General features: G+C 51.3%; 1 protein-coding gene across 5 annotated transcripts; it reads left to right on the plus strand.

The window, feature by feature from the left end:
• The first annotated feature begins 218 nt into the window (after positions 1-218).
• On the plus strand, positions 219-18,178 carry TYRO3 (TYRO3 protein tyrosine kinase). Of its 5 annotated transcripts, XM_060147873.1 has the most exons (20): positions 228-402; positions 2,140-2,323; positions 2,548-2,648; positions 3,423-3,593; positions 5,035-5,121; positions 5,903-6,018; positions 8,791-8,968; positions 9,671-9,816; positions 10,340-10,484; positions 10,880-11,009; positions 11,090-11,190; positions 11,478-11,573; positions 11,915-11,995; positions 12,407-12,499; positions 12,958-13,079; positions 13,484-13,593; positions 13,780-13,939; positions 14,137-14,273; positions 15,914-16,076; positions 16,678-16,808. In XM_060147873.1, the coding sequence occupies exons 1-20, from the start codon at positions 270-272 to the stop codon at positions 16,681-16,683; spliced, it is 2,460 nt and encodes an 819-aa protein (XP_060003856.1). In that variant the 5' UTR covers positions 228-269; the 3' UTR covers positions 16,684-16,808. The 5 variants fall into 5 exon arrangements, with proteins under 5 accessions (XP_060003865.1, XP_060003856.1, XP_060003845.1 ...); XM_060147882.1 differs by lacking the exon at positions 15,914-16,076 and having other exon boundaries at positions 219-402; positions 16,678-18,178; XM_060147862.1 differs by lacking the exons at positions 3,423-3,593; positions 15,914-16,076 and having other exon boundaries at positions 16,678-18,178.
• Positions 18,179-26,902: the final 8,724 nt, after the last annotated feature.

Raw genomic sequence — 26,902 nt, forward strand, 5'->3', positions numbered from 1 at the left:
AAGCGGCCTCGGGACCCCGCGCGGCTGACGGCCGCCGTGGCGACTCGCAGCGGGTGCGGGTCTCAGAGTGCGGGCCGCAGCGCCGCCCCTCGGGCCGGCCCCCGCCCCTCCCTCGGCCCTCCTCCCTCCTCCTCCTCCTCCTTCTTCTCCCTCCTCCTCCACTCCCTCCTCCTCCACTCCCTCCTCCTCCTCCACTCCCTCCTCCTCCTCCAGTCCCTCCTCCCTGGTCGCTCGCGGGCCGGGCCCGGCATGGTGCGGGGTCGCCGCCGATGGCGCTGAGGCGGAGCATGGGGCGGTCGGGGCTCCCGCCGCTGCCGCCGCCGCCGCCGCCGTCGCCGTCGCCGCTGCTGCTGCTGCTGGCGGGTCTAACCGCTCTGCTGCTCCCCGAGCCCGCGGCCGCAGGTAGGGGCTGGCCCGGGGGGCGGCGGAAAGCGGGGGGCTGCGGAAGGGCGCGGTCGGGGTCGGAGCCCGGGGACGGCAGCCGAGCGAGCCCCGGGCCTGGGCGGGCCGGAGAATTGGGTGGGGGGCTCCAAGCTGGAAGGCCGAGGCTCGGGAGGGGGGAGGGGGCTCAGCGGTGCGTTCGCCGCGGGATCTCGGGTCGCGGCCCCCACCCCCAACTTTCTCGCGTCCGGGCTCATCTGGCGGGGTTGTAAGGAAAGGAGCGGGGCTGCGGGCCGAGTGGTCAGCGGGGGGTGTTTGGGATTGGCGTTTCCCGCCTCGACGCTCCTAGCTGTTTGCTCTCCCCTCCCAGTCCTGGGGACCACATCCACCCGCCCCACACAAACGAAGGTCCCACTCTGAAGCCACAGGGGCTGGGACTGAGCACCCACCGGCACCCCTACATCATGTAGGTACAGGGGCTTCGAGAGCGCCCAGTCACAGAAAACACCTGGGCGTACTCTAGTCGCGGTGCCTTTTCCGAGCTTCCTGAAACTGGGCGTGTTGGAGAGGATGGTCTGGGGCAGGGTTGCTGATCTTTGCTCAGCCTTGTGTTCCCACATAGCCATGAGGCATTTGCCAATGGCAGGAGTGCTTCTTGCAGCACCGGGATCCCCAAGTTCACACTACACACCCCTGGGACTGCTGGGCATGTATGGGGTGTAAGGCTACCCCTCCTTGCGCTGTGGCTGGTCCTGAGAGGGTGAAGGGAGTAGGAAGAGACACAGGGCAGAGCAGCAGCCACCCAGCAGGCACCTTCTTTTCAGACAGCACTCCCTGCCTTATCAGCATCTCAGGGAAGGGAAGGGAAAGAGTGACAAGTATTTACAAGCGGAAGGGTGTATGTATCTTAGGATCAGAGCGCTCAGGATTTGCCTTGCGTCACACAGCAAAGGGCAGGAAGAAGCAGAACTGGATTTCAGCTATGTTGATAGTTCACCTGCCGCTCTCTGAGGGTGTGTGTGTGTGTGTGTGTGTGTATGTGTTCAGAGGGTAGTGCCCCTGTTGGTGTGAGAGTAGCTCAGGGGTTTCGGGCTCCCTGTTCAGGGCCCCTCCCCTCCCTTCTACCTCCTACCTTCCCAGCGCCTGACCCTGCACCCATTCAGGTATTAATAGAGCGGCTGGCTGCCAGGAAGGCTGCCATGTGTTTTCTGACGTGGTTTTGCAGCCATATGTTCTCCACTTCAGGGGAGCACCCCCTCCTTCCCTTCCTCAGCCTCCTTACATTTGCTAGGGTAGGGTGCAGGGGGATGCCAGCAGCAGTGCAGGGCCTAGGCTGACACCTTGGGTGGAGAGCTGGCTGCCTGTTGCACTGACTGGGTGCAGCAGTGATTCCCAGGGCAGTACCTACCCCAGGTGTATGAAAGCGCCCCACTGTTGCAGCCTGGCTTGCTTTCCTTTTGGTGGTTGGGCCTGACTTAACATTGCCCAGCAGGGAGGTACGGGGAAGAAGTCACTTCCTTACAGCTGGGAGGAACTTGGCAGTGGCAGAAATGGTGCCTGGAGAGCTTGTCATGCTCCTTCCCCCAGCCCGGGTCCAGGCTACCTTCCCTCCCACACTGTCCTGCCTCTGCTTCCTTGGCCATTGGCTGATAATGAGCCCCCTGACACAGAACCTAGGTTTTGGAGTAGGATGGGGGATATTTCTCGAGACAGGATCCCTCTCAAGCAGAATGACACATTCTCCTTCCCACCTCTCAGGCCTGAAGCTCATGGGAGCCCCAGTGAAGCTGACAGTGTCTCAGGGGCAGCCGGTGAAGCTCAACTGCAGCGTGGAGGGGATGGAGGAGCCTGAGATACAGTGGGTGAAGGACGGGGCTGTGGTCCAGAGCGTGGATCAGGTGTACATCCCAGTCAGTGAGCAGCACTGGATTGGCTTCCTCAGGTGCAGGACCGTGGGGGAAGGTGTGGGATGCCAGCCTGGGGACACGTTGTGCTCTTTCCATGGGGTTTGGGAGCTGGGGGCAATGCTGATGCCCAGAGGTCTGTGGTTTTTTTATTCGGCAACCTGCGGAGACTTCTAGAAGTGGGGGCAGGCTGAACCCATTGAATCTGCCCAGCAGAGCTGCCCTCCTTGACCCTGGGAGACCTGGTGTCCTGTTTCCACAGCCTGAAGTCAGTGGAGCGCTCTGATGCGGGCCGGTACTGGTGCCAGGTGGAGGATGGGGGCGAAACCGAGACCTCCCAGCCAGTGTGGCTCACGGTAGAAGGTGAGGAGGCAGAGCCACTTGGGCGTGTTGGCCTGGAGCAGATGCTGTCTGCTAGTGACCACCCTATGCCCAAGAAATCTGAGTGGAAGCTGGGCTGCCCCACTGCCCTCTGGGACCTGATTGCGCCAGACTCCAGGCCTGGAGCAGCCATGGAAGACCATACCCACTGGAGTCTGGGTATTTGAGAGCCAGAGGGGCAACTAAGACCCATCATCTATGGGGTGCAGTCAAGTTTCAGTTGTCTGACAAACAAGCCTCAAGCACCCATCTGGGGCTGGACCCTGTTCTGCCAAGTGGCCAGGCCAGGAGGGGGAGGGATGGGGGAGGGGAGGAAGGATCCGCAGCTGCAGGAGCTCAAAGCTGTGCAACCCCGGAAAACAAAGTGACTAAGAAAGTAACAAAGGGCTCTGAACGGGATCTGGGGCCTGCCAGCAGAACTCTGCTAAAGCTCCCGCCCCCTCCCCCTCCCTTACTGCCCCTCCCCCAACTCCCCACCCTCTGCCTCTTCCCTTGCTTTGAGAAGGGCTGTTAGAGCAGGTCTGAAAAGGGAGAATCTGTCAGGCCCAAGGGTACAGCATAAAGAATATCCCTGATGGGGCCAAAAAAGAGAAGCTTCCCCCCTCAAGCCAGATGCCTGTTCTGCAGTTGACCCAATCATAAGGGCCCGTGGGACCTTCCGCATAGAGGGCTTCAGATGGTAGCAGACTTGTGGCTTGGGCAGTCGGAAGCTGAGAGGTGGCAAGGCTCACTCCCCACCCGCCTTTTTCCCCCTAGGTGTGCCATTTTTCACTGTGGAGCCAAAAGATCTGGCAGTGCCACCCAATGCCCCTTTCCAACTGTTTTGTGAGGCCGTGGGTCCCCCAGAACCTGTTACCATTGTCTGGTGGAGAGGAGGCACGAAGGTTGGGGGACCTGCTCCCTCTCCTTCCGTTTTAAATGTAACAGGTGAGCAGCCTCAGGAGGGGCTTTGAGCAGGGGTGGTGAGGCTGGCAGAGTTCAAATCTGCTTAAATCACTGAGCCTGCGGTCGTGAGTGTCCAGAGTGCCTGGGTTCGTGAGCTGCACCCACCATTACTAAGCTCATTAGTCAGGTGTGCTAGGCTGGCCTGGTGGGCTGATTAGTGGTGATCCTGCTGCGTGTGCCTAAGGAGATGCTGAAGCCTCTTTCCTTCGTTCACAGCAGTCTAGGCCGTGCACAGCTGGCCGTGGAAGATTAATGTGTGGGACCAGGGGCACCCATCCCCCCCCACCCTCCCAAGGGAAGAAGCCAGGAACCAGCCCATGCAGAGCTAAGAGGAGTGTCTGGTAGACTTGCCTAGAAGTAGAGTCTCAGGCTGCAGAGTGGGGAATGGCAGGGGGAAGGAAAAGGGGGAGGGGGAAACCAGCACAAAGATACAGGGGCCTCCTCTTCTAATGGCCTTTTCCAGAAATCTCCAAACCTTTCCCAAACAATTGTATCTGTCCACACCTCCACAGAGTTAGACCAGAAGCAGCCACGCCTGCCCACCCACCTGGACCCCAGGATCCTCAGGCACATACCTTACACACTTGTGAGACTTGCTAACCTGTGAAACAAAGTTAATGTTTCTGGTCAAGGCTTGAACTGGCCGAAAAAGATGGGAGTCTGAGCTTAGTCTCATGTACTGTAAGGTGGGAGGGACGGACTCTGATCTGCCAAGTCCCTTAGGAATACGCATCTTCAAAGGAGGTGGACTGCAGGATCTGATCCTGTTCAGGAGGCGCTGGGTTGGAGCAGATGAGAAGGGAGGTTGGATTCAGTTCTCTCCAGATGTGCGTGGTTGGGACCGTCAGGTAGCCAGCTTGAGAATAAGCACTCACTGAACTCCCACTCCACACAGCACACTGTGCTAGGCACCATGGGAGATCAAGGGAGTACAAAGGAAATAGAAGCCATCGGTCCAGCCCCCCAGGAATTAGTATAACTGGGGAGATAAGACACATGCATAAGGAGCAGAGAACTATTGAAAGGCAGCGACTCTGCAAATAGAACAATGATATGGCACAGAGCAAATAGAGAAGGGCCCTGGAATGTGCAATAAAGTAGTGACCAGAAAAGGGAGGCAGCTTTGTACTGTCCGCGGGAGATGGGATTGTGGTGGGAGGGGCAGTATAACATTTCTCAAGTGCTTTACTGTGTGCCGTGCACTTTACATATGTTGCATCAGTTGGTTCTCACAATTCTCCCATTTGGGAGATGAGAAAACAGAGCCCCAGCCCTGGGATTTATATCCGGGCCCACACTGTGGAACCTTTCCTTTGGCTGGATATTGTAGGATATTCAGACCCAGAGCCTGACTATCCCCAATCCCAGACTGAGTGGGACTTGATGCTGGGGGGCGGTGCTGACTGAGGTTTTCTGGCCCCAGGGGTGACCCAGAGCACTGTGTTCTCCTGTGAAGCTCACAACGTAAAAGGCCTGGCCTCTTCTCGCCCAGCCACTGTTCGTCTTCAAGGTAGGAGGACCCTGGGAGGTGAGGGGTGGTAAGGCAGGGGCATTCTCAGCAGGCTGTGGGTGAAGTTAGAATTGTTTGCTGTTCCAGCTCGCCTGGGTCCTGCTGGGATCTGACGGATGAGTGGTTAATTGGCATGGCTCCATTCCTAGTGGGAGCACCTGAGACCCTGCCATGGCTGAGATGAGAATAGAAACCTGACGTCACAGTAGATTTCCCATCACGAAGCAGAGTCCTTGGGAGGGAAGGAGGGAGGGAACCAGCAGGAGATGGTCAAGGCTCAGGCCCAATCTTGCTTTTGCCAGCCCCTGTCGAGGGAATGGGGGTGGGGATAACAGCCTAGCAGGATGATAGAGGAGACCCAAAGGGCTGCTGTGCACAGCGGGCAGGGTGGAAAGGGGAAGAGAGCCGGTGTGTGCAGGAATGGGCTGTGGCCGCAGGGTCAGCTGCCTCTCACTGGTATCTCCCAAGGCCGAGGTGCCATGCTCCCCCCCCCGCCCCCCGCCGCCAGACACACATTATCTTACCCTATTTCTTGGTCAGACAGGGCCCCCGATTCAGGGAGCAGTAACCTCTCTCCACAGCCTAGGCGCTCTCTCGGGTTATGAGCAGCTGTTCGCTGCCAGTGGCTTGACTTGTGTATTACTGTGGTCCTGGGCGTGCTGAGTAGCCATCTTAAGTTTTTTTGGGGGGAACCCTAGGGAGGAACTCAAGGCTCGACTCCCATGCTTTCTCCCTCTTTTTCTATCCTCCCTGGGCACTGACTCTAAGTCCCCATCCACAGCACTGCCTGCAGCCCCCTTCAACATCACAGTGACGAAGCTCTCCAGCAGCAATGCTAGTGTGGCCTGGACGCCAGGTGCCGATGGCCAAGCCCTGCTCCAATCCTGTACGGTCCAGGTAGGCTGAGAGGGCGGACAGGCTCTCCTGGCTGTGCCCCTTCTGGCTGCCTTGGTGGCACTTTGTTGACAGTGGTATCACGTTTACCTAGTCTTGCCCATGGGGCTTGGTCTCCAGCTCTATTCAGGTGACATTCCCTTACCAGGAAGAGCCCTGGCCACTGCCCCTTATCATAGGGTGCTCTAGCAATCAAGTGACGGCAGATCGGCTCAACCTGTGCATTCTTCAGGCTGGAAAACAGATGACTAGAGCAGATTGGGGATACCTGGAAGAGTTTTTCTTATGTGGGTGAAAACCCAAACCTTTGACTTATCTGATACCTGCATTCTTGTGCCCCAACCTCTGACCCATGCCAAAGAGAACAGGGGGACCAGAAGAGGTCCTAGGCCCCAGACAGTGGGAAAGCTGGGTAAGATGATACTAAAAATGAGGCAATTCAGGCTTGTTCATTTTTGTCTGTTCACTCAAAAGGTATTTAATGAGCACCTTTGACATGGTTCTAGGCAGTTCTCTTGGGCAACAAAGGCCCCTGCTCTCGGCTCCACCCTTTAGAGTATCCCACTCTGGCCCTCCTTTGGTTGCACCCCCTGCCCCTGGGCAGGGAATCCATAGGGCCAAGGGAACACTCCCATCCAGCTCACCAGGACACACCCCTCTCCCCTTAATTTGAGTCTGCTTCTGGGGCCTATATGGGCCTCTCCCTGGTCCATCCTCCCAAGGATGGATCATGCTAAGGTATGTGCACCTCTGAGCTCAAAGGGCAGCCATTTGAGGGGGAGTAGGTATGCAGGCAGCACTGTCCACAGCCATGCACGTGATGTCCCTCATGTTGCAGACCTTTGGCTGGAGCCTGGCTCTTCTTGTGCCACCACATTCTGGCTTGGGACTCCAAGGATTTGGAGAATTATAAACGTAAACCCGATCTTCCAGGTTGTTTTGTAGCTTTGTTTGTCAATACATTAAGATAGAAAATATTTTACTTAATAGTCTTTTCGCTGATTTTTAACGTTTAAATATTTAGTCATATGGTACACTGGATCTCCATTTGTACTCTTGCCCTGGGTCCCCAAAATGTAAGGAGCAGGCCTGGTTCATGGTGCCCATAGGCTCCCAGTTACTTTGCTCTGAGAGTTTGCATTGGCATGTAAACAGTTACAAAGAGTGGTATCCACTCTAACATAATTATGCATCAAACAGAAAGGGGCATGGATTTTCTCGAGTATTTGAGAAAGACTTTCACAGAGAGAGTGCTATTTGTATTGAATCTTAAAGGATGAGTTGGACTTTGCTAGGAAGGTTATTCTCAGCAAAGGGAACAGCTTTTGCAAAGACATGGAGGCATGGAACCTGGTGTGGTGGCGGGTGGGAAGGGGTGGGTTGCAAGTGTCTGCTGATAGACTTTTTTAATTGAAGTATAGTTGATTTACAATGTTGTGTTAATTTCTGCTGTATAGCAAAGTGACTCAGTTATATATATTTTTTCATATTCCATTATGATTTATCACAGGATGCTGAATATAGTTCTCTGTGCTATACAGTAGGATTTTGTTGTTTATCCATCCTATATAATACAAGTTTGCATCTGCTAATCCCAAACTCCCAATCGTTCCCTCCTCCTCCGCTCTCCCCCTTGGCAACCACAAGTCTGTTCTCTGTCTGTGAATCTGTTTCTGTTTCGTAGGTACGTTCATTTGTGTCGTATTTTAGATTCCATATATAAATGATATCATATGGTATTTGTCTTTCTCTTCCTGACTTACTTCGTTTAGTATGATAATCTCTAGGTCCATCCATGTTGCTGCAAATGGCATTATCTCATTCTTTTTTATGGCTGAGTAATACTCCATTGTGTATATATGTACCACATCTTTTTTATCCATTCATCTGTCAGTGGACATTTAGGTTGTTTCCAAGTCTTGGCTATTCTGCTGATAGACTTGAAGAGGCATTAACTCAAGTCCCCCAACCATCCCCCTACCTGTCCCATCTTCCATCTCATCTCACATGCCTAAGAAACCTCCCTGCCTTACATCATTAATTTCCTTTATTTTTTAAAAAAATTATTTATTTATTTTTGGCTGCATTGGGTCTTCGTTGCTGCACGGGGGTTTTCTCTAGTTGTGGCGAGCGGGGGCTACTCTTTGTTGTGGTGCGCGGGCTTCTCATTGCGGTGGCTTGTCTTGTTGTGGAGCACGGGCTCTAGGTGCGTGGGCTTCAGTAGTTGTGGCACGCGGGCTCAGTAGTGTGGCACGCGGGCCCTAGAGCACAGGCTCAGTAGTTGTGGCTCATGGGCTTAGCTGCTCCGTGGCGCGTGGGATCTTCCCGGAGCAGGGCTTGAACCCATGTCCCCTGCATTGGCAGGCAGATTCTTAACCACTGTGCCACCAGGGAAGCCCTAATTTTCTTTTTTTAAAATAAATTTTATTTATTTATTTTTGGTGGCGTTGGGTCTTCGTTGCTGCACGTGGGCTTTCTCCAGTTGTGGTGAGCGGGGCTACTGTTCGTTGCGATGTGCAGGCTTCTTATTGTGGTGGCTTCTCTTGTTGTAGAGCATGGGCTCTAGGGCATGTGGGCTCAGTAGTTGTGGCACGTGGGCTCAGTAGTTGTGGCACGTGGGCTCAGTAGTTGTGGCTCACGGGCTTAGTTGCTCTGCGGCATGTGAGATCTTCCGGGACCAGGGATCGAACCCACGTCCCCTGCATTGGCAGGCAGATTCTTAACCACTGTGCCACCAGAGAAGTCCCACATAATTAATTTTCTGTTTTTCTGTAGGTGACTCAGGCCCCAGGAGGCTGGGAGGTCCTGGCTGTTGTGGTCCCTGTGCCACCTTTTACCTGTCTGCTCCGGGACCTGGCCCCTGCCACCAACTATAGCCTCAGGGTTCGCTGTGCCAATGCCTTGGGGCCTTCTCCATATGCTGACTGGGTGCCCTTTCGGACAAAGGGTCTAGGTAAGGGACTTACAGAGCAGAGTACCTGGGCATGGATGAATGGGGCCGGGGGCTGGGGTAGTAGGGGTAGTGTTGGCTCCAGTTCTGAATGGCGTTGATTGAGAGAGGGCTACCTGAGAGGGAGGATCATGCATCAGTCAGCAAACACTTTACTGAGGGCCTGTTGCCTGGAGATAAATCCAGTCCCCTTCCCATTCAGCTCTAGTTCTAGTGGGTGGGGCAGACAAGCAAAGTGGGAAAGATCAGGTAGTATGGTGGTGAAGCGTGCCCCAGGGTGCTCCAGGAGTACCCCCATACAGAGATCTGAGGTCTGAATGATAAGGAAAGAGCCATATTTGGGGGAAATCCCTGCAGGAAGAGGGCACAAAGTACAATGACCCTATGGCACAAACTTGCTTGGAGTTCCTAGCAATTGCAAGGAGGCTGGCAGGGTTGTGAGAGGAGAGTGAAGGATGTTGCTGAGGCAGTAACCAAGGTGATGAGGAGCAATACCCTGCCTAACTGGGATGGTACGGGTTCTGCCATTACCCACCCGTACTCCCCAGAGCGATGGGTGAGAGCAGTCAGACCTGGGAAGCAGACTCTTCCCCCAGTGTCGTTCTCTGAGCTATTTGGTTCTTTGGAGTTAGTTCCAAAGACCTGCATGGGATAGCGGTGGTGGGTAGGGCAGGGCTCTTAGCAACCTTCTTTTTTTGGGAACAGCCCCAGCCACTGCTCCCCAGAACCTCCATGCCATCCACACAGACTCAGGCCTCATCCTGGAGTGGGAAGAAGTGATCCCTGAAGGTCCTTTAGAAGGCCCTCTGGGACCCTATAAACTGTCCTGGGTTCAAGACAACGGAACCCAGGTAAGGAAAGCTTCTGCTGACTACTAGAGTCGGCCCTCACGGCTCTGAGGCCTTCTGAGCTTCAGAAGGGCTGTCCTTGGTGAGCCTGGGGGCCTTGGTGGGCCTGTTACCATCCCGGGGAGTCTACCCCTCCCGCCCTCCCCTGCAAGCTGCACTCTTCATTGGATTATGTCTCCTGTTAAGATTGCCTCCAGTGTCCACTTTGAAAAGAAAGCAGGAAGCGCATTCCTGCACAAACTGGGGAAGGACACAGATAAAGCCTTCTTATCCTCCCCCACCCCCCAGTTCCTGCCCATCCCCCACGTCTGCATTCTCGGACTGAGCCTTGTTTGTGTTCAGGAGAGGCCTCTGCAGCCTGCGGCAGGAATGTGATGACTCCCAGCAGGTTGTGTTCCTGCAGCCCCTGAACCCACAGTGTCCCTAACCTCCCACGTTCCTAGCGAGACCTTTTTCTGACTTCAGGCCCCAGCTGGAGGCCTTTTACTCAGGCTCGGTGTGCGATGGGGGTTTTTCCTGGCTGCAGGGTGAGCTGACAGTGGAGGGGACCAGGGCCAACCTGACGGGCTGGGATCCCCAGAAGGACCTGATTGTGCGTGTGTGTGTCTCCAGTGCAGTTGGCTGTGGGCCCTGGAGTCAGCCGCTGGTGGTCTCTTCTCATGACCATGCAGGTAAGACCTGCAAGACCTGTAAGGGGAAGGGGACAGGGGATGGAGGCTTTCAAGGGCAACCTACACTGATGGGAGGAGGCTGGCAGTGCCTCCCCTCTGAAGAGGCCCAAAGACTCAGAGTCAAGCACTTGAGGCCAGGGTTGTATCTCCTTCTCCTCCCCCTGCCCTCCAGCTTGCATAGAAATCCCTGGTCGTGCTGTAGGTCCCAACAGTCAGCGCCTGTCACTGACAGAGTAGGAACCCTTGGCTCTTCCTTTGGAACCTCTTTCCACTCTGGACCCTTACTGAGTGAGAGGAGCCTCTTGACCAGGCCAGATGGCCATCACTGGAAAATTCTAAAGGACCTCCTTGGAATCAGGCTAGCTCGTGCTGCTTCCTGCCCCTGTCTCCCACAGGCCGGCGGGGTGCTCCCCACAGCCGCACATCCTGGGTGCCTGTGGTCCTGGGTGTGCTGACAGCCCTGGTGACGGCTGCTGCCCTGGCCCTCATCCTGCTTCGAAAGACACGGAAGGAGACACGGTTTGGGTAAGGCGGGGGCACAGAGGGAGAGGCAGGTGGTAACTGAAGACCTTGGAGCTGACTCCAAGTCCTGCGTTTCCCTTTAGGCAAGCCTTTGACAGTGTCATGGCCCGGGGGGAGCCGGCAGTTCATTTCCGGGCAGCACGATCCTTCAATCGGGAAAGGCCCGAGCGCATCGAGGCCACACGTGAGTGAGTGGTGGGGAGCCATAGGAGGAAAAAGTGGGTTATCTTGGACCCCTATCTGCATTCCTCTTATTAATTTGACCAATAGGTCTGAACCTTGATGAGTCCTAAGCACACCGTGGAAAAGACACAGACCCATCCTCATGGAAATCGCCGGCCCAGCTGTGGGAGAGCTCACCTAAGCTCATCTCTGCTTTGAGGGTGGAGTCTGGGGTGCAGGAGGCAGGCTGGGTTTTGGATCTGGAACCAGAGAGGTCCCTCCCCTTTCTCACCACCCGCCTCCCCACAGTGGACAGCTTGGGCATCAGTGATGAGCTGAAGGACAAACTGGAGGATGTACTCATCCCAGAGCAGCAGTTCACCCTGGGCCGGATGTTGGGCAAAGGTGTGTGAGGCTGTGCAGGGATTGGCATGAGTTGCCATGTCCCGGTGTGTTTGGTTGCTTCCGTCACTCTGAGGGTGTGGATTTAGGTCAGCTCCTATGAACGGCATATGCTTGTAGACTCCTGGGTTTGGGATGTTTGGGGGAATGGAGGCTGTGAACGAGGAGGGGTGAGGTGTCATCACACCCAGCCCAGCATACTTTGCTTTGCTATGAAGGAGGGAGCCTCTTTCAGTGGCCCCAGAGTCTAATGATTTTGTGTCCCTATGAGGGATCCCCTGGGAGGGCTCTGGGTTGGGGACAGGAGGCCAAGGGGACTTACCATCATTTGGATCGGTTCCTAGGAGAGTTTGGTTCAGTGAGGGAGGCCCAGTTGAAGCAGGAGGATGGCTCCTTTGTGAAAGTGGCTGTAAAGATGCTGAAAGGTGAGTGGAGAATAGTACTGGAGTGGAGTGAGGACGTCACTTGGGAGGGTGAAAGGGGTGGCTGATCCTGAAGCAGGCTCTGCTAGGCCCCTAGACTTTGCAAGACGAGTTAGCACTAAGTGGGATGCTGTCTGTACCATGTCAATAATTCACAGGCATAAACCCACACTCATTGGTGCCCCAGCCTTTGTCCCCTGCTGTCAACAGTGACTGTCCTCTGGTTTCACTCGGGGTGATTAAAGCTGTGGTTGGTTGAGCCGTTTGACTCTCCAAACCAAAGGGAAGGCATGAGCGAGTGGAGAAATTGTTGGATAGCACCAGCCCGTGGGAGTTTCTCCTGCTCATGGCCGGACTGTTTCCTGGGCCCACTGGGGGCACATTTCCCTCACTCCCTCCCTCCTTTCCTCCCAGCTGACATAATTGCCTCAAGCGACATTGAAGAGTTCCTCAGGGAAGCGGCTTGCATGAAGGAGTTTGACCACCCACACGTGGCCAAGCTTGTTGGTGAGCCCCTTCTTGGGGGAGGTAAATGTAAAATAGGGCTAAAACTACGCTCCCCCAACTGCGAGGGCAGTTCTGTGGGAGAGAAGTTCGGACTTCGCCTGGTGAGTAAGCAGACACCAAAAGAGCAAGGAGCGGCCTGGCTGAAATCTGATCAGGCTCTAGGTAAGGAGTTCAGTTTGCAGACCCTGTTCCATGAAGGCTGCTCATATAAACAGAGGAAGAGGGGACAGAGAAGATGCTCCAGAGACTGGGGGGGCAGCCAGAGTCCCTCCTGGGTAGTCACCAGGCCAGTGTGGAACTTAATGAGGAAAGAGGTAGCAGAACCAGGGCTAGAGGTAGAACCCAGCAGGTAGGGTCTCATACAGATGCCTGAACCTTGACCTTGACCTTGAACCTGACCTTGAACCTGAACCTTGCCTTGACCTTTATGTGCCCCACTGACTCTCCCTTGTCCCCAGGGGTGAGCCTCCGGAGCAGGGCCAAAGGCCGTCTCCCCACCCCCATGGTCATCCTGCCTTTCATGAAGCACGGGGACCTGCACGCCTTCCTGCTCGCCTCCCGGATTGGGGAGAACCCCTTTGTGAGTGCCTGGGGTGGGAGCAGCCAGGAGTTGGAAAGGGACAAAGACCCTGGGAGAGAGGTTGGCTTGGTGGATAGGGCCAACTGAGTTGGTTGGGAGAAGGTGGGCTCCAAGTTTGACTTTTTTTGCTAACAGGCTTCCTTCTCCTTCACAAATCCCTGCTGGGAATTTAGGCTGGGCAAGGCCCCTTCCTGAGAGAAGAGTTCTGTGGAGCCCCAGACTGGGGGAGTCTTGACTTTTGGGTGCTCTCCCTCAGATTTGCCAAGGCTTCCTTGCACTGGGAAGCCCCTTCATCCCCTTCCTTTCAGTGAATCTGAGGACAGTCTTTAGGCTTTCTGGCCAGGGAATCCCATTCATCCTGCCCTGACTGGGTCTAGCCTGAGCTCGCCCTGTCTGCCCACCAGAACCTGCCCCTGCAGACCCTGGTTCGGTTCATGGTGGACATTGCCTGTGGCATGGAGTACCTGAGCTCCCGGAACTTTATCCACCGAGACCTGGCTGCTCGGAACTGCATGTATGTGAATTCTGGAGGGCTCGGGGTTGGGAGGCAGGAAGCAGTGCCAGGAAGAGCTAGCTAATGGTCAGCTCCCACCTGGGACAGTATCTGCTACGTGAGGGGACGGCTTGAGAACAAAGATGCTCTGGATTTAGGCTGCCAGCCTGGCAGAAGGCTGACCCCATCCTCCGACACTCCTCACAGGCTGGCGGAAGACATGACGGTGTGCGTGGCCGACTTTGGACTCTCCCGGAAGATCTATAGTGGGGACTACTATCGTCAGGGCTGTGCCTCCAAACTGCCCGTCAAGTGGCTGGCCCTGGAGAGCCTGGCTGACAACTTGTATACTGTGCACAGTGACGTGGTGAGCAGGGCGGCAGAGTGAGACTTGACGGTAACACAGTAGTGCGGACTAGTGCGTGGGTGGACCTTTAGCACTGCTCTCTGGGCTTTGGCTGCCCCATTATGAGGCCCCGGAGCCCCAAGATATGCTTGCCCCGGGACTCTGCCTGGCTCAGGAAGCCTAGTGACATCTCCCCTCCAACCTCGATTCTGTCCCAGTGGGCCTTCGGGGTGACCATGTGGGAGATCATGACTCGTGGGCAGACGCCGTATGCTGGCATTGAGAACGCTGAGATTTACAACTACCTCATCGGCGGGAACCGCCTGAAACAGCCTCCGGAGTGTATGGAGGACGTGTGAGTGCCCCAGGAAGGGGATTCTGGGAGGAAACAGGTATTTGGGGTTTCAGCTCATGGCCGCCGCAACAGCTGCTGGCCCACTGGGAGCTCCGATCCGCAACTAAACTTTAATTTTTTTTCTTTTTTTTTTGTGGACATGTCCTCATCATTAGAGGGAAGTCTGACCTCTACCCCAAACTCCCTCTTCATCTACTGCTCCTGTTTTCTTTCTCTCCCCCTTTACCATCCCATGTTTCTTGCTCCAGCCTTTTCCTATCACTCTGTTTTCTCCAGTTTCCAGGGAGAACCAGGAATCCCACCTAAGGGCAGAAGGTGCAGGGTGAGCAACAGTGCAGGTTTCCCTGTCACCTCTTCCCCACCCCCACTCCTTCCCTAAGGCTGAGCTCTCCCTCCCCCTCAGGGAGTGCTGCACAGGGGCAGGAAAAAAACTGCTGCTCCCTCACATTCCTTCCCTGACAGGGAGGGGGCGCTGGGGGCGGGAGGTTGGGTTCCTTTCTTGTCTTGGCCTCCTCTCTGAGGGAGTGGAGAGACCTAAGATAACAAACTGAGATCCTGGGAGAAGGGTACTGCCTCCTCTCCTTTCTGGAAGCCCGGAGCCCTTGGGAGTGGGGCAGGGTGGTGATACACTCACTGCACCGGGGAGAGTCATGAGCCCCTTGTGACTAGAAGACAGTATCACTAACATTAGCTGGGTTCTTTGCAGGCATTCTTTCAGGTAATCCTCCTCTAACCCTATGAGGAAAAGACTATTATTATTCCCATTTTGTAGATGAGGAACTAGGATTAAAGAGGTTAAGTAACATGACCCAGGTCACACAGCGATTAAGTGAATGAGTTGGGACTTGAATCTAGATCTGTGTGATTTTAGAATGTGCCTATTAACCATGAACCCAACTATGATTTGTCTATTCTAGTATTATTCTACCACCCCATGCAAGCCAGAGTCTCCCTGGGCCTCCGGAGGACCTTTTCACTAGTACAAGTCTTAGTGAGGGAAGGAGTCCACAAACCTATTTCCTGCTCTGGGGTTGGACCTCAAGAGGTCCAAGAATGGAGACAGGCAGAGGAAGGCTCAGCCTGAATGGTAGGGTCCTCTTTCTCTAGGACAGTGGGTTTGAAGTGCCCTGAGGTTGGACTGTGGGAGAGAGGGCAATTTGAGTACATGAACCAGGCCCTACGTCTCAGCAGAGCTCAGGCATGTCAGGGGCAGAAAGGTCAGGTCTCCCGGTGGCTGTAGCCTGCCTGGGCCTCTGGAGCCACAGAGGTTCTGCTGGGCAGTGGGGACCAGGCCCTGGCTTAGTGTCATCTGGGGCTGGAGTTAGTGTTGTCAATAGAGGGTGGGCAGGCGCTGGCCTCCCACCAGGCAGCCTGGTAGACAGGCGCCAGTTGGCTCCTGGCATGGCCTTGACAGTGTATTCCAGCCTGGCCACATACCCATGGCCTGGACCATTCCCACGACCTATTCAGTGTCTGGCATGATTCCCCCCATCGTTGGAGGCCCCTGTTAGGAGGGCTGGAGTCGGAGGAGTGTTTGGGGCTTTTATCGTGGGCACAGGCAAGAAAGTCAGGCATTTGCTATGACTAGATCTGGTCTCAATCCTTTCCTGTTATTTATTTACTTACTTTTTTTTTCTCAGCATGAGGCATTCCCTGGGAACAGGGATAAGACCTCAGGGAATCTGCAAAGCTCCTGAAATTGTAAAAAGTGTCCCTGCCAGGGGAAAAGGGCTGGAAGCTTTTCTCAGATTCTCGAAGGTGAGAATCCTCATGAACAATGAGGATTTAAGACCCCCTGAACAGGTGAGGATTTAGGACAAAGGGTGGATTCCCAAATCACCCCCGTAAAATAACCCTGACTCCAGGCTGTGTTCCACAAGACAAAAACACTCCTACTACCCCTTCCCAAAATAGCGTAAGAGGGACTCTGGACCCGACCCACCTAGCTTCATTACTTTCTACCTGTGTGACCTTAGTCAAGGTTCTTAACCTCTCTGTGCCTCAGTTTGAACGTTGGTAAAATAGGGATCACTTATTTCACAGTATTGGGAGAATTAATAATAAATGTAAAATGCTTAGAAGAGTGCCAGATACATAGTAAGCCCTATACATTAGAGTGTTCAATTACATTTTATTTTCTTTTTCTTTCTTTTTTAATTTTTTTAAAATTTTTGGCTGCACTGCTCGGATTGTGGGATCTCAATTCCCTGACCAGGGATTGAACCGGGGCCACAGCAGTGAAAGCCCAGAATCTTAACCACAAGGCCACCAGAGAACTCCCTCAATCACATTTTTCTAAATCCTGGCTTCATATGATTAAAGGGCCTCTGCTTTTGAGAGAAGGACCCTCCTTCTCCTTTCTCTGGCTCCTCACTACGTCCCCTCACCCTTCTCTCTGCCCCAGGTATGAGCTCATGTACCAGTGCTGGAGCGCCGACCCCAAGCAGCGCCCGAGCTTCACATGTCTGCGAATGGAGCTGGAGAATGTCCTGGGCCGCCTGTCTGTGCTATCCGCCAGCCAGGACCCCTTGTATATCAACCTTGAGGGAGCCCAGGAGTCTGCCGAGGGAGGCAACCTGGAGCTGCCTGGCGGGGACCCGGCCAGCAGCGGGGCTGGGGATGGCAGTGGCCTGGGGGCCGTGGGGGGCACCCCCAGTGACTGTCGGTACATCCTCAGCCCCGGGGGGCTGGCTGAGCGGCCTGGGCAGGAGGAGCAGCAGCCAGACAGCCCCGTCAATGAGTCCCAGAGGCTGCTGCTGCTGCAGCAAGGGCTACTACCCCACAGTAGCTGTTAGCCCACAGGCAGAGGGCATCTGGGGCCATGCGGCTGGCTCTGCTGGCCACTGTGCTGGCTGACTAAGCCCTGCCTGACCCCAGCCCAGGCAGCAAGGTGTGGAGGCTCCTGTGGTAGTCCTCCCAAGCTGTGCTGGAAGGCTGGACTGACCAAATCACCCAATCCCAGTGCTTCCTGCAACCACTCTGTGGCTGGCCTGGCATCAGTTCAGGCCTTGGCTGGGTGGAGGTGGGCCAGGCCTGGTTGTCTAAACCCAGGCAGCTGGCAGAGGGGGTGGTTATGTTTCCATGGTTACCATGGGTGCGGAGAGGAGTTGGGCGAGGGTAGATCCAACCTTGTGGGCCCCTAGCCTCCTAGCTGAGCTGCCCCTGCTGCTTTAGTGCATGCATTGAGGCGTCTCTGGCCTGGGGGCCCATCTGTGCCTGTGCTTGGGGTTTAAATGCCCAGGTTTGCCCCTCCTCCCAAAGAGATGCCCTTGTATTATTCCCCTTTAGGTGAGAATTGGTAAGGGATTGGTACAGTCAGGTCCCAAACCCTGTAGCAGGAGGCAGTGGGACCCTCAGGGCTGAATCTTCGCCACCTTCCTGGTTACCCACCCTGTCTAGGCCAGGAGTAAAGTGCAGCTGACCAGGTCACAGCAAGGCATGCTGAATTACACAGGCTACCATTTGCCCAGCTTCTAAAGGCAATGCACTGAGCCCGGCAAGAGCAAGGGCTGCTGTAAGGCTTGCCCAGGAATGAGTGAGGCCAGAGAGGAGCCCAGGAGCCCCTCTTTGAGCCCTCCCGCAGTCTGTCTGAGCATGCTACCAAATCCCCAAATATCCTAAGACTAACCAAGGCAGCTGTGTCTGAGCCCAATCCTTCCACGCAGTGTCCTTTAGTGCCGTCTTTCCCTCCAACTGGAGACCCTCTTCTGTCCCAAGTCTCCAGAGATGGAGAGAAAGTAGGCTTGATGGCTGGTGTGGCTGAGGGGGAGTTACTGGAGCCTGGACCCCAGCCCTGGTTGGGGGAGCCTCTGGGAGTGCATGGGGCAGGCCCTTGCTGTTAGGGACTTTTCCAAGCCATTAGATGCTGTTTAAAAACAGAAATAAATTGAAGACTAAAGACCCAAGACTTTGTCTCTTAAATGTTTACTTTTTTCCCAGATCACAAAAATGAAGCATCTCTGCATAGAGAAAAGTCTGGAAAGACATATGCCAGAATGTTCACAGCTGTTTTTTTTTTTTTGCCTTACGCGGGCCTCTCACTGCTGTGGCCTCTCCCGTCGTGGAACACAGGCTCCAGACGCGCAGGCTCAGCGGCCATGGCTCACGGGCCCAGCCGCTCCGTGGCATGCGGGATCCTCCCGGACCGGGGCACGAACCTTCGTCCCCTGCATCGGCAGGCCGACTCTCAACCACTGCACCACCAGGGAAGCCCCACAGCTGTTATCTTTACCTGATGTGATTAAGGGAACTTTTTTTCCTTTGTGTTTTCTAAGTTTTCTTCATTGAGCACAAAGTGCTTTTGTAATTACACAAGGTCCCAAAGAATCCTATAGTAAAAATAATACATTGTCATAGATGATTAGGAAAATGCAGAAAGTCATTTTAAAAATGCCAAATACCTGTAATCCTATCACCATTGACCTTTTGAAAATGCACGTGTTTTGAAAAAGTTCTTTATCTTGGAACAAAGACAAAGAGACTACTTTGGCTGCCTCCTAACCCTCTATCAGACTCTATTGGGTGTGGAGACAGCTCTCACCTTCACAATGTTACCTGGAGCCAGGAAACTGGGAATAAGAGGGCAAGGAGAATGTTGAGCCTCTTGAGGATTTGAAATAAGAGCATGAAGTTTGCTTTCAAGTATTTCCATTTGAAAACTTTAGAAGCTTTTAGAGCAAGCTTATGGGAACAAGACGCAGGAGGCATGAGAAACAGCCACTCTCTGTGTCGAGGAGTGTGGGAAGACTGTGAGGGACACAGGTATTGCCCTGCTGGCTGAGGGCAGTGGAATGGGGTGGGTTCTTCTGAAAGCAAATATCCTGAGAAACCTGTTGCTGGCATTCCAGATTCTTGTTCCCATGTGGATCATGAGACCTGAAGTAACTTCCAGGGAAGTGGCTTTCAGAATCTTTCCTTCCTGTGATTAGCTTTAACTGCAGGTAATCATTATCTGTGAGGTAATGTTTGGGAATTATTGACTTGGAAGTCCTGTACTCTTAAATAATTGTCTGCTATTTTTTTCTTTTTTAAAATATTTATTTATTTATTTGGCTGCACCGGGTCTTGGTTGTGGCATACGGGATCTTCGTTGCCACGTGCGGGATCTGCAGGATCTTCAGGATCTTTGTTGAGGCATGTGGGATCTTTTAGTCGCAGCATGTGGGGTCTAGTTCCCTGACCAGGGATTGAACCCATCCCCCCTGCTTTGGGAACGCAGAGTCTTAACCAGTGGACCACCAGGGAAGTCCCTAATTGTCTGCTCTTAATGGGCTCCTGCTATTATGTGCCGGGCACAGTGCCTAGTGCTTCAAGTATGTTATCTCATTTAATACAGGGAATATTCCTGTAAAGTTGGAATATAATTATCTTCCAAAAGGACAGAAATGCAGAGTAAGTAACTTGTCTAAGGTTATGTAACTAACGAATTGTTGATCCAGGCTTGAAACCCACTAAGTAAGAGAGCAGAGCCTGTGCAACTCTCCTACCACTCCAGAGAGCACCTTGAAGTTTCATTGCAAACATGTCATCTTTTGGGTGAATGCTTGTCGATAGTAGGCACCTTTAAAAATGCACAGGAGTTCCAATAAGTGTGTGTGTGTGACAAAGTAATCTATTGAAATCGGAGATACCTATCAGTAATTAAATCGGTTTAAGTAATTTTTCAGCTCAGTCTCTTTTCCCCAAGCACAACTTTCTTATGGAAGTATAAAACACATACAAAAAAGTATACCCATCAGAAGTGTACAGTTCTTAAGAATTTTCACAAACAGATCCAAATAACCAGTAACCAGGTCAAGAAACAGAATATTACCAGCACTCCAGAAGCAAGTCTTGGGCCCTGCCCCATGTCTGCCCCCTCTCTCCTCTCCAGAGGTAACCTCTATCCTGACTTCAAACACCATGGATTGGTGTAGTTTGTTTTGAAGTTCATATAAATAGAATCATGTAGGTTGGATTATTTTGTGTTTGCCTTCTTTCACTCAGCAGTGTTTTCCAGAATCATCAAGCTGTTGTCGGACCCAAGTTCATGTGCCTGATGCGCAGTGAGGCCAAGCAAACCAAAATGGTGAAGTTCGGAGCAGAGAAAGGTTTACTGCAAGGACCCACCAAGGAGAACAGGCAGCTCTTGCCCAAAAAGGCCGAACTCCCCAATAGTTTTGGGGGAAGAATTTTGTTTGTTTCTGTTTGTTTGGCTGTGCCCGCAAGGCTTGTGGGATCTTAGTTCCCCAACCAGGGATCAAACCCGTGCCCCCTGCAGTGGAAGCGTGGAGTCCTAACCACTGGATTGCCAGGGAATTCCCAAGGGAAGAGTTTTTATAGACAGAATTTGTGGGGGAGGGCTGCAGGGTGTGTGACCTTCCTTTGGTTGGTGGTGAGGTAACAGGGTGGTGTTCTGATTCTAACCAGTCTGGGTCCACGTGCTCTGCCTGAAGTTACCATCCTCCACATGGGTGGAGGCCTTAGTTCCTGTAGAAGGGCTTGGAGATTTGTATCAGTTATGTATATCCCTTGAGAAGGAACCAGGTACCTGCCCCATTGTTTCTTGACTGCCTTTCTTTGTTTCTGCATTCCCTCATTCCCCTAATTAGTAACTGCTTGAATCTGCCCTTTGGAGTTCAGGGAAGGCCTAGGAAGCTGAAGCCTTTTTCCTGCAAACCAGAAATGGGGGGACACAAAAAGGCTTTTGTACACAGGAGTGCCCCCACAGGGTCCTGCTCGGTTTCAGAGCCACAACAATTTGGAGAGGTGGGGGTCAAAGAGAAGAGCCGAGTAGAACAGTGTTTTTGTTTTGTTTTGTATATCTTTGTTTTTTATTATGTCCTCTGGCTCAGTGCTCCTCGTTCCTCAAACAAGATGCCACAGTCAAATTACCTGAGAATCTTGTTGAAAATAAAGATTCTGATTCGGTAGGTGTGGGGTGGGACCTGAGATTCTGCATTTCTAACAAATTCCAAGGTGATGCTGATGTTGCTGGCCTGAGGACCACACTTTGAGGTGCAAGCACTACACTGCATCAATAATTTGAAAGTGTGCAGCAGTGCTTGAAAAATCATTCAATGACTGCAATATATAATTTCAGCATAATAACATTAATGGAAAAGATTGGAACATAATTTGTCTTATAAAATTTGATTTCTTTTTCTTTATGTGTTTCTGATTGATACTTTTCTACTTTAAAAAATTTATCTTTTCAAATAGATATCAAATATACATGGTTAAAAAATTTAACAGGTATACAAAGGTAGACAGTGAAAATAAGTTGCCTTGCTGCTGGCCCCTCAGTTCCTCTCTCCAGAGGTAACCAGAGTTACTGATTAATTGTGAAATTTTCAAGGGATATTTTGCCCAAATACTTATTTTTCTTTTACACAAATAGTAGGTAACTGTACATGCCATTATGCCTCTTGTTCTTTTTATTAACAGTATGTGTGTAAGTAAACAGCTAATGGTATATATTCCGGATATTTTTCTAAGTTCTTTTGGTATTTTAATTCATTTAAACGTCACAACAACCCTGTGCAGTAGGTACAATTATTGTTTCAATTTTATAGATGTAATTCAAATCTAATATACCCTACAAGCCTCTACATTTGAAGGTTTTTCCCGAGCTGTACATATGCATCTGTTTCCCATACTTTGCTATTACAAAGAGTGCTGCAATGAATTTTGGGGGCATATCGCTTCATACTTATGAATATAGCTATAGGAAAATTCCTAAAAGAGAAATTGCTGAGTCAAAGGAATGTGCGTTTAAAATTTTGGTCAATATTGCCAAATTGCCTTCCATAGGCGAGTTTTGCATATCTGATAAGTGAGAAAGGTATTTCATTGTAACTTTGGTTTGTATTTCTCTTATTATGAGTGAGGTATCTTTTCATAGCTTTAAGAGCCATTTTGATTTTCTTTACTGTGAACTGTTTGTCATATAATTTTTTTTAATTAATTTTTTTAACTGGAGTATAGTTTATTTACAAGGTTGTGTTAGTTTCTGCTGTACAGCAAAGTGAGCCAGTTATACATGTACATATATCCACTCTTTCGTAGATTCTGTTCCCATATAGGTCATTACAAAGTATTGAATTGAGTTCCCTGTGCTATACATTAGGTTCTTATTAGTTATCTATTTTATATATAGTAGTGTGTATACGTCAATACAAATCTCCCAATTTATCCCTCCCCCGTCATGTACTTTTTTACCAAGTTGTTGGTCTCTTGTTACTAATTCGTAAGTGCTCTTTTTTCTTCTTTTTTTTGGCTGCACCGTGCAGCTTGTGGTTTCTTAGTTCCCTGACCAGGGATTGAACCCGGGCCCTCCGCAATGAGAGCATGGAGTCCTAACCACTGGACTGCCAGGGAATTCCCCATAATTGCTCTTTTTTTTTAAATTGTAAATTTATTTATATTTTATTTATTTTTGGCTGTGTTGGGTCTTTGTTGCTGCACGCGGGCTTTCTCTAGTTGTGGTGAGCGGGCACTACTCTGTTGCGGTGTGCGGGCTTTTCATTGCAGTGGCTTATCTTGTTGCAGAGCACGGGCTCTAGACGCGCGGGCTTCAGTAGTTGCGGCACGCAGGCCCAGTAGTTGTGGCACACAGGCTTAGTTGCTCCGCGGCATGTGGGATCTTCCCGGACCGGGGCACGAGCCCATGTCCCCTGCATCGGCAGGCAGACTCTCAACCACTGTGCCACCAGGGAAGCCCTCCTAGTTTCATTCATTCATTCATTCATTCATTCATTCATTCATTTATTGCCAGGCTGGGAGGCACGTGGGATCTTAGTTCCCCAACCAGGGATCAAACCCGTGCCCCCTGCGGTGGAAACGCGGAGTCCTAACCAGTGGACCGCCAGGGAAATCCCCTCCTAGTTTCTTTATAATGGGTCCTTCCTGCCATCAGCATCCTCAGACCTCCTCTGTCCCCCAGACTAATACAACAGCTCTGAAAGCTCCCTGACCTCTCCCAACCCCAACCAGATTATAAAGCCTCCTCCTCCAGCACCTGGGGAATTCGTCTTCAGGACTCTCATTCCCCTTTTGTATTATAATAATTAGTTGTGATTCCCCCCACCCACCCCCAGTTTTGTGACCACAGGGACCTTGTCTGCTTTATTCATTACAGAACCTCCCCCCCAACACCACACACACATTTGTACACAGTAGGCACTCAATAAATATTCATTAAATGATGTGGGAATAAGGGGAAAGGGAAATGTATATGTAACTGGAGGAGGATTTGGTGGATGTTAAGGTTATTAACCAGTGCCTGCCTAGGGCAGACACAGAGGGGAAAATTCTAACCTCAGGTTTTCTTTTTCTTTTTTTTTTTGGGCCAGGCCAAACTGCTTGTGGGATCTTAGTTCCCCTGCCAGGGACCAAACCTGCGCCCCCTGCATTGGAAGCGTGGAGACTTTTTTTTCTTTTAAATTTATTTTATTTATTTATTTATTTATAGCTGCGTTGGGTCTTTGTTGCCGAGCGCGGGCTTTCTCTAGTTGTGGCGAGCAGGGCTACTCTGCTGTGGCTTCTCTTGTGGTGGAGCACGGGCTTTAGAGCGCAGGCTTCAGTAGTTGTGGCGCTCGGGCTTAGTTGCTCTGCAGCATGTGGGATCTTCCTGGGCCAGGGCTCAAACCTGTGACCCCTGCATTGGCAGGCGGATTCTTAACCACTGCGCCACTAGGGAAGTCCCAGGAAACGTGGAGCCTTAATCACTGGACCACCAGTTAAGTCCTAACCTCAGTTTTCTAAGAATGTAAAGACATAATGTGAAAACAATATTTATTTCACAAGCCCTTTTGAGGATTAACTAAAACAGTATCTAAGTGCCTAGAAAAGTACCTGGCAATTGGCTGAAGTTCAGTTACTGTTAGGCACGACTTCTCTCTTTTCCCCCACAATCCTTCAGTTTTTCCCTGGGATAAAGCAAAGGAGAGAGGCTGTTTGGGCTCTGCCTAAGACACACAGGTGGAGGAGGCTCCCGGATCATTAAAAGGGAAGTAGGAATTTTACATTTCTACCCTTGAGAACCCAAAAGGCCCCCAGTCGGAGGGCTGTGCCTGAACTTTGGGCAAAGTTCACGCTATTGCCACAGGCGCCTTTCTGCGCACCGGCTCCGACAAGGGGAGCGTCGGGAGGAGTAGGGGCCGGGACCGGGCGGCTGTGCCCGAAGAGGCTCCAGCACGCGGGGCCGGGGCTAGAGCGGCCTAACCAGCGAGCTCGGCTGGCCCACCAGGGAGCCGGGCCACGCGCGGAGTCGCACGCAATTCGCTCCGCCCATGCTTCGGCAGAGGCCTCTCGGCGGCCGGCAGAGAAAGGCTCCCGCAGGGCGGCGGGACACAAGCCCCTTTGTCCCGGTCGGCGTGGAGGGGCCCCAGCTGCAGGCCCGGGAGCCGAGCGCGGCTGCGGTGGCCGGAGTGAGCGCTCCCCCGCCCGGAGGTCAACGGTTGGGTTCTCCCATTTCCACCGTCTCTGAAGGCCTGCGTCTGGGAATAACATTTTTTGTTAAAGCTGTCTTAAGTTTGTCCTCTCCGGCGGTAAAATTTAACTCAACAAGGATTGACTTGGCCGCAAAGAATATAAGAGAACTGTGAGCACGATTATTTTCGCCCAAGGAGCTTGTGCTTTGGGAGACAATGAAAGTGCTACTAAGTCGGTCGAGGACGAGCTAAGGAGTGGGGGGACGCTAAGGCAGGGCAGAGGAGGAGAGCGCTAGGTGGGCGGAGCCATCCCAGCCGAGTGGAGGCCCAGGGTGTCCTAACCGGGTGGCTGGAGGTGTGGGGATGCCACACGGAAACAAGGTCTGCAAATGCTTACTGGGCAGAATGTAACTAGAGACTCCCAGGAGATTGCTAGAGCCTGTGGACAAGAAATACTGGCTGCCACTTCAGTAAACTGCAAAGGTTGCCCACTATCAAGCCATTACCCACTGGGCCTCTGCTCCTAACCCCCAGGGTGCACCGGGAGGGGAATTCGGGAGGGAGAAAAACAGGATGCTGGCCCTAGATAGTTAAGGTGCATATCAAAGGAATAATTTCAATGAGCCCAGATGCTTGCATCTTCCTGGACCCAGAAAAGTGGTAAAATCATTAACTTTAGAGGTCTGTTTTTTTGTGATTAGCAGTGATTTCGATGTTCGGCTACTTGTAGTTTTTCAGCAAAGACTCCTATATATCGTGGCTGCTCCCTTACGTCTTTGGTAAGTTCCTCAGAGCTGTATGAGAGGAGAGGCCGTCTCCCAGGCTATAGTCCACAGTAAAATCCCCGAATACAACATAACTCGCAACTCTTAGGTTGTGTGTTTTTTTTCTTTCGACAAGCCCCAAACCATAACCCAATTCAACAAACAATTTTTCAATATATTTTTAAAGATTAGTAGCAGTCTTTTATTGAAATGAAATGTTATGTAAAACATAAACATAACATGTAAAATGGATGAAAATAATAAATGTGGTCCTCAAAACATTTAAATCTTCATTTGTTAGGAAATACTTTCTTGTTTGTGACCTAGAGGTACGTTGGTCCAACTACTGAAATTTACAAATGAGAAAAAAAGGAGAGCCAGAATCATTTGTTACTTGCTCAGACTTTTATGGTAAATTACAGCATGTATTTCTACCAGCACTATCTCTCATTACTCTCAGTTGAAAACTTGGGATGAGCAAAGTGTTAAACCTTATGGAAATTGAGGTTTTCAATGCATCAGTAGTGTCTTCTAGAAATACATTGAATATTTTTGGAACTGTGCTGCCTTCTTCTAATTCCATTATTTCTTTTAATCAGATCATGGGTCCTTTTTTGATAGCTGGAAACTATTTCAAACTATAATTATTGTTTCTAACACTCTGTTCAGGCATTTACTCCAGACTAGGCATTCTTCTTATACCTTTGTAAACTTTATTATTTTTAATCCTCAAACTATAATATGTCCTAGCTTATTTAATAAACACAACAGTTTACTTTGTTTTTTAAAGAGCTTTACATTATCAATGTATTTAATATTCTTAACAATGGTTTGGGCTGGAGACTCATCCCCATTTTCCCCAATGAGGCACAGAAAAGTTAAGTAACTTTCACATGTCCTTAACCACAAATCTATGCTGTGAGAATTATCCCCATACTATCTATGAAGAAAACGAGGGCGAAAATAATCCCTCGATATTTTTAAAATTAGAAAATATTTCTAACACTCAGAAAGGTACTGAGACAAATATAAAGCTGGGTGTGTGTCCATCACTCAGCTCTAAAAAAAAAAAAAATCTCAAACTTTTTCCATATTTGGCTTTTTTTTTTAAAGAAATAAAACATTACAGATACAGTTGAAGCCCTATTCCCACCCCCATGTACTACTTCCTGATCCCATTCCCCTTTCTCCTTCCTCTCCCCAGATATCCGTTATTTGAAATTGATACTGTATTTATCCTCCCCCCTGCATGTTTTGTACTTTCATTACATTTACATATCCATTAACAAAATATAAGTACATATGATTTATTTTTTTAAGACATCCATTTTGATGTGTATGTCTAGTTCATTCATGTAAACTGCTATACGTTTTTCCATTGTATGAACACAACACTTTTTCTGTTCTCTATTGATGGACAATTAGTTTCTACTTTTTTGTGTCAATAATTTGA

The sequence above is a fragment of the Lagenorhynchus albirostris genome, chromosome 1 (assembly GCF_949774975.1).
Source record: "Lagenorhynchus albirostris chromosome 1, mLagAlb1.1, whole genome shotgun sequence".
NCBI classification, from domain to species: Eukaryota; Metazoa; Chordata; class Mammalia; order Artiodactyla; family Delphinidae; genus Lagenorhynchus; species Lagenorhynchus albirostris.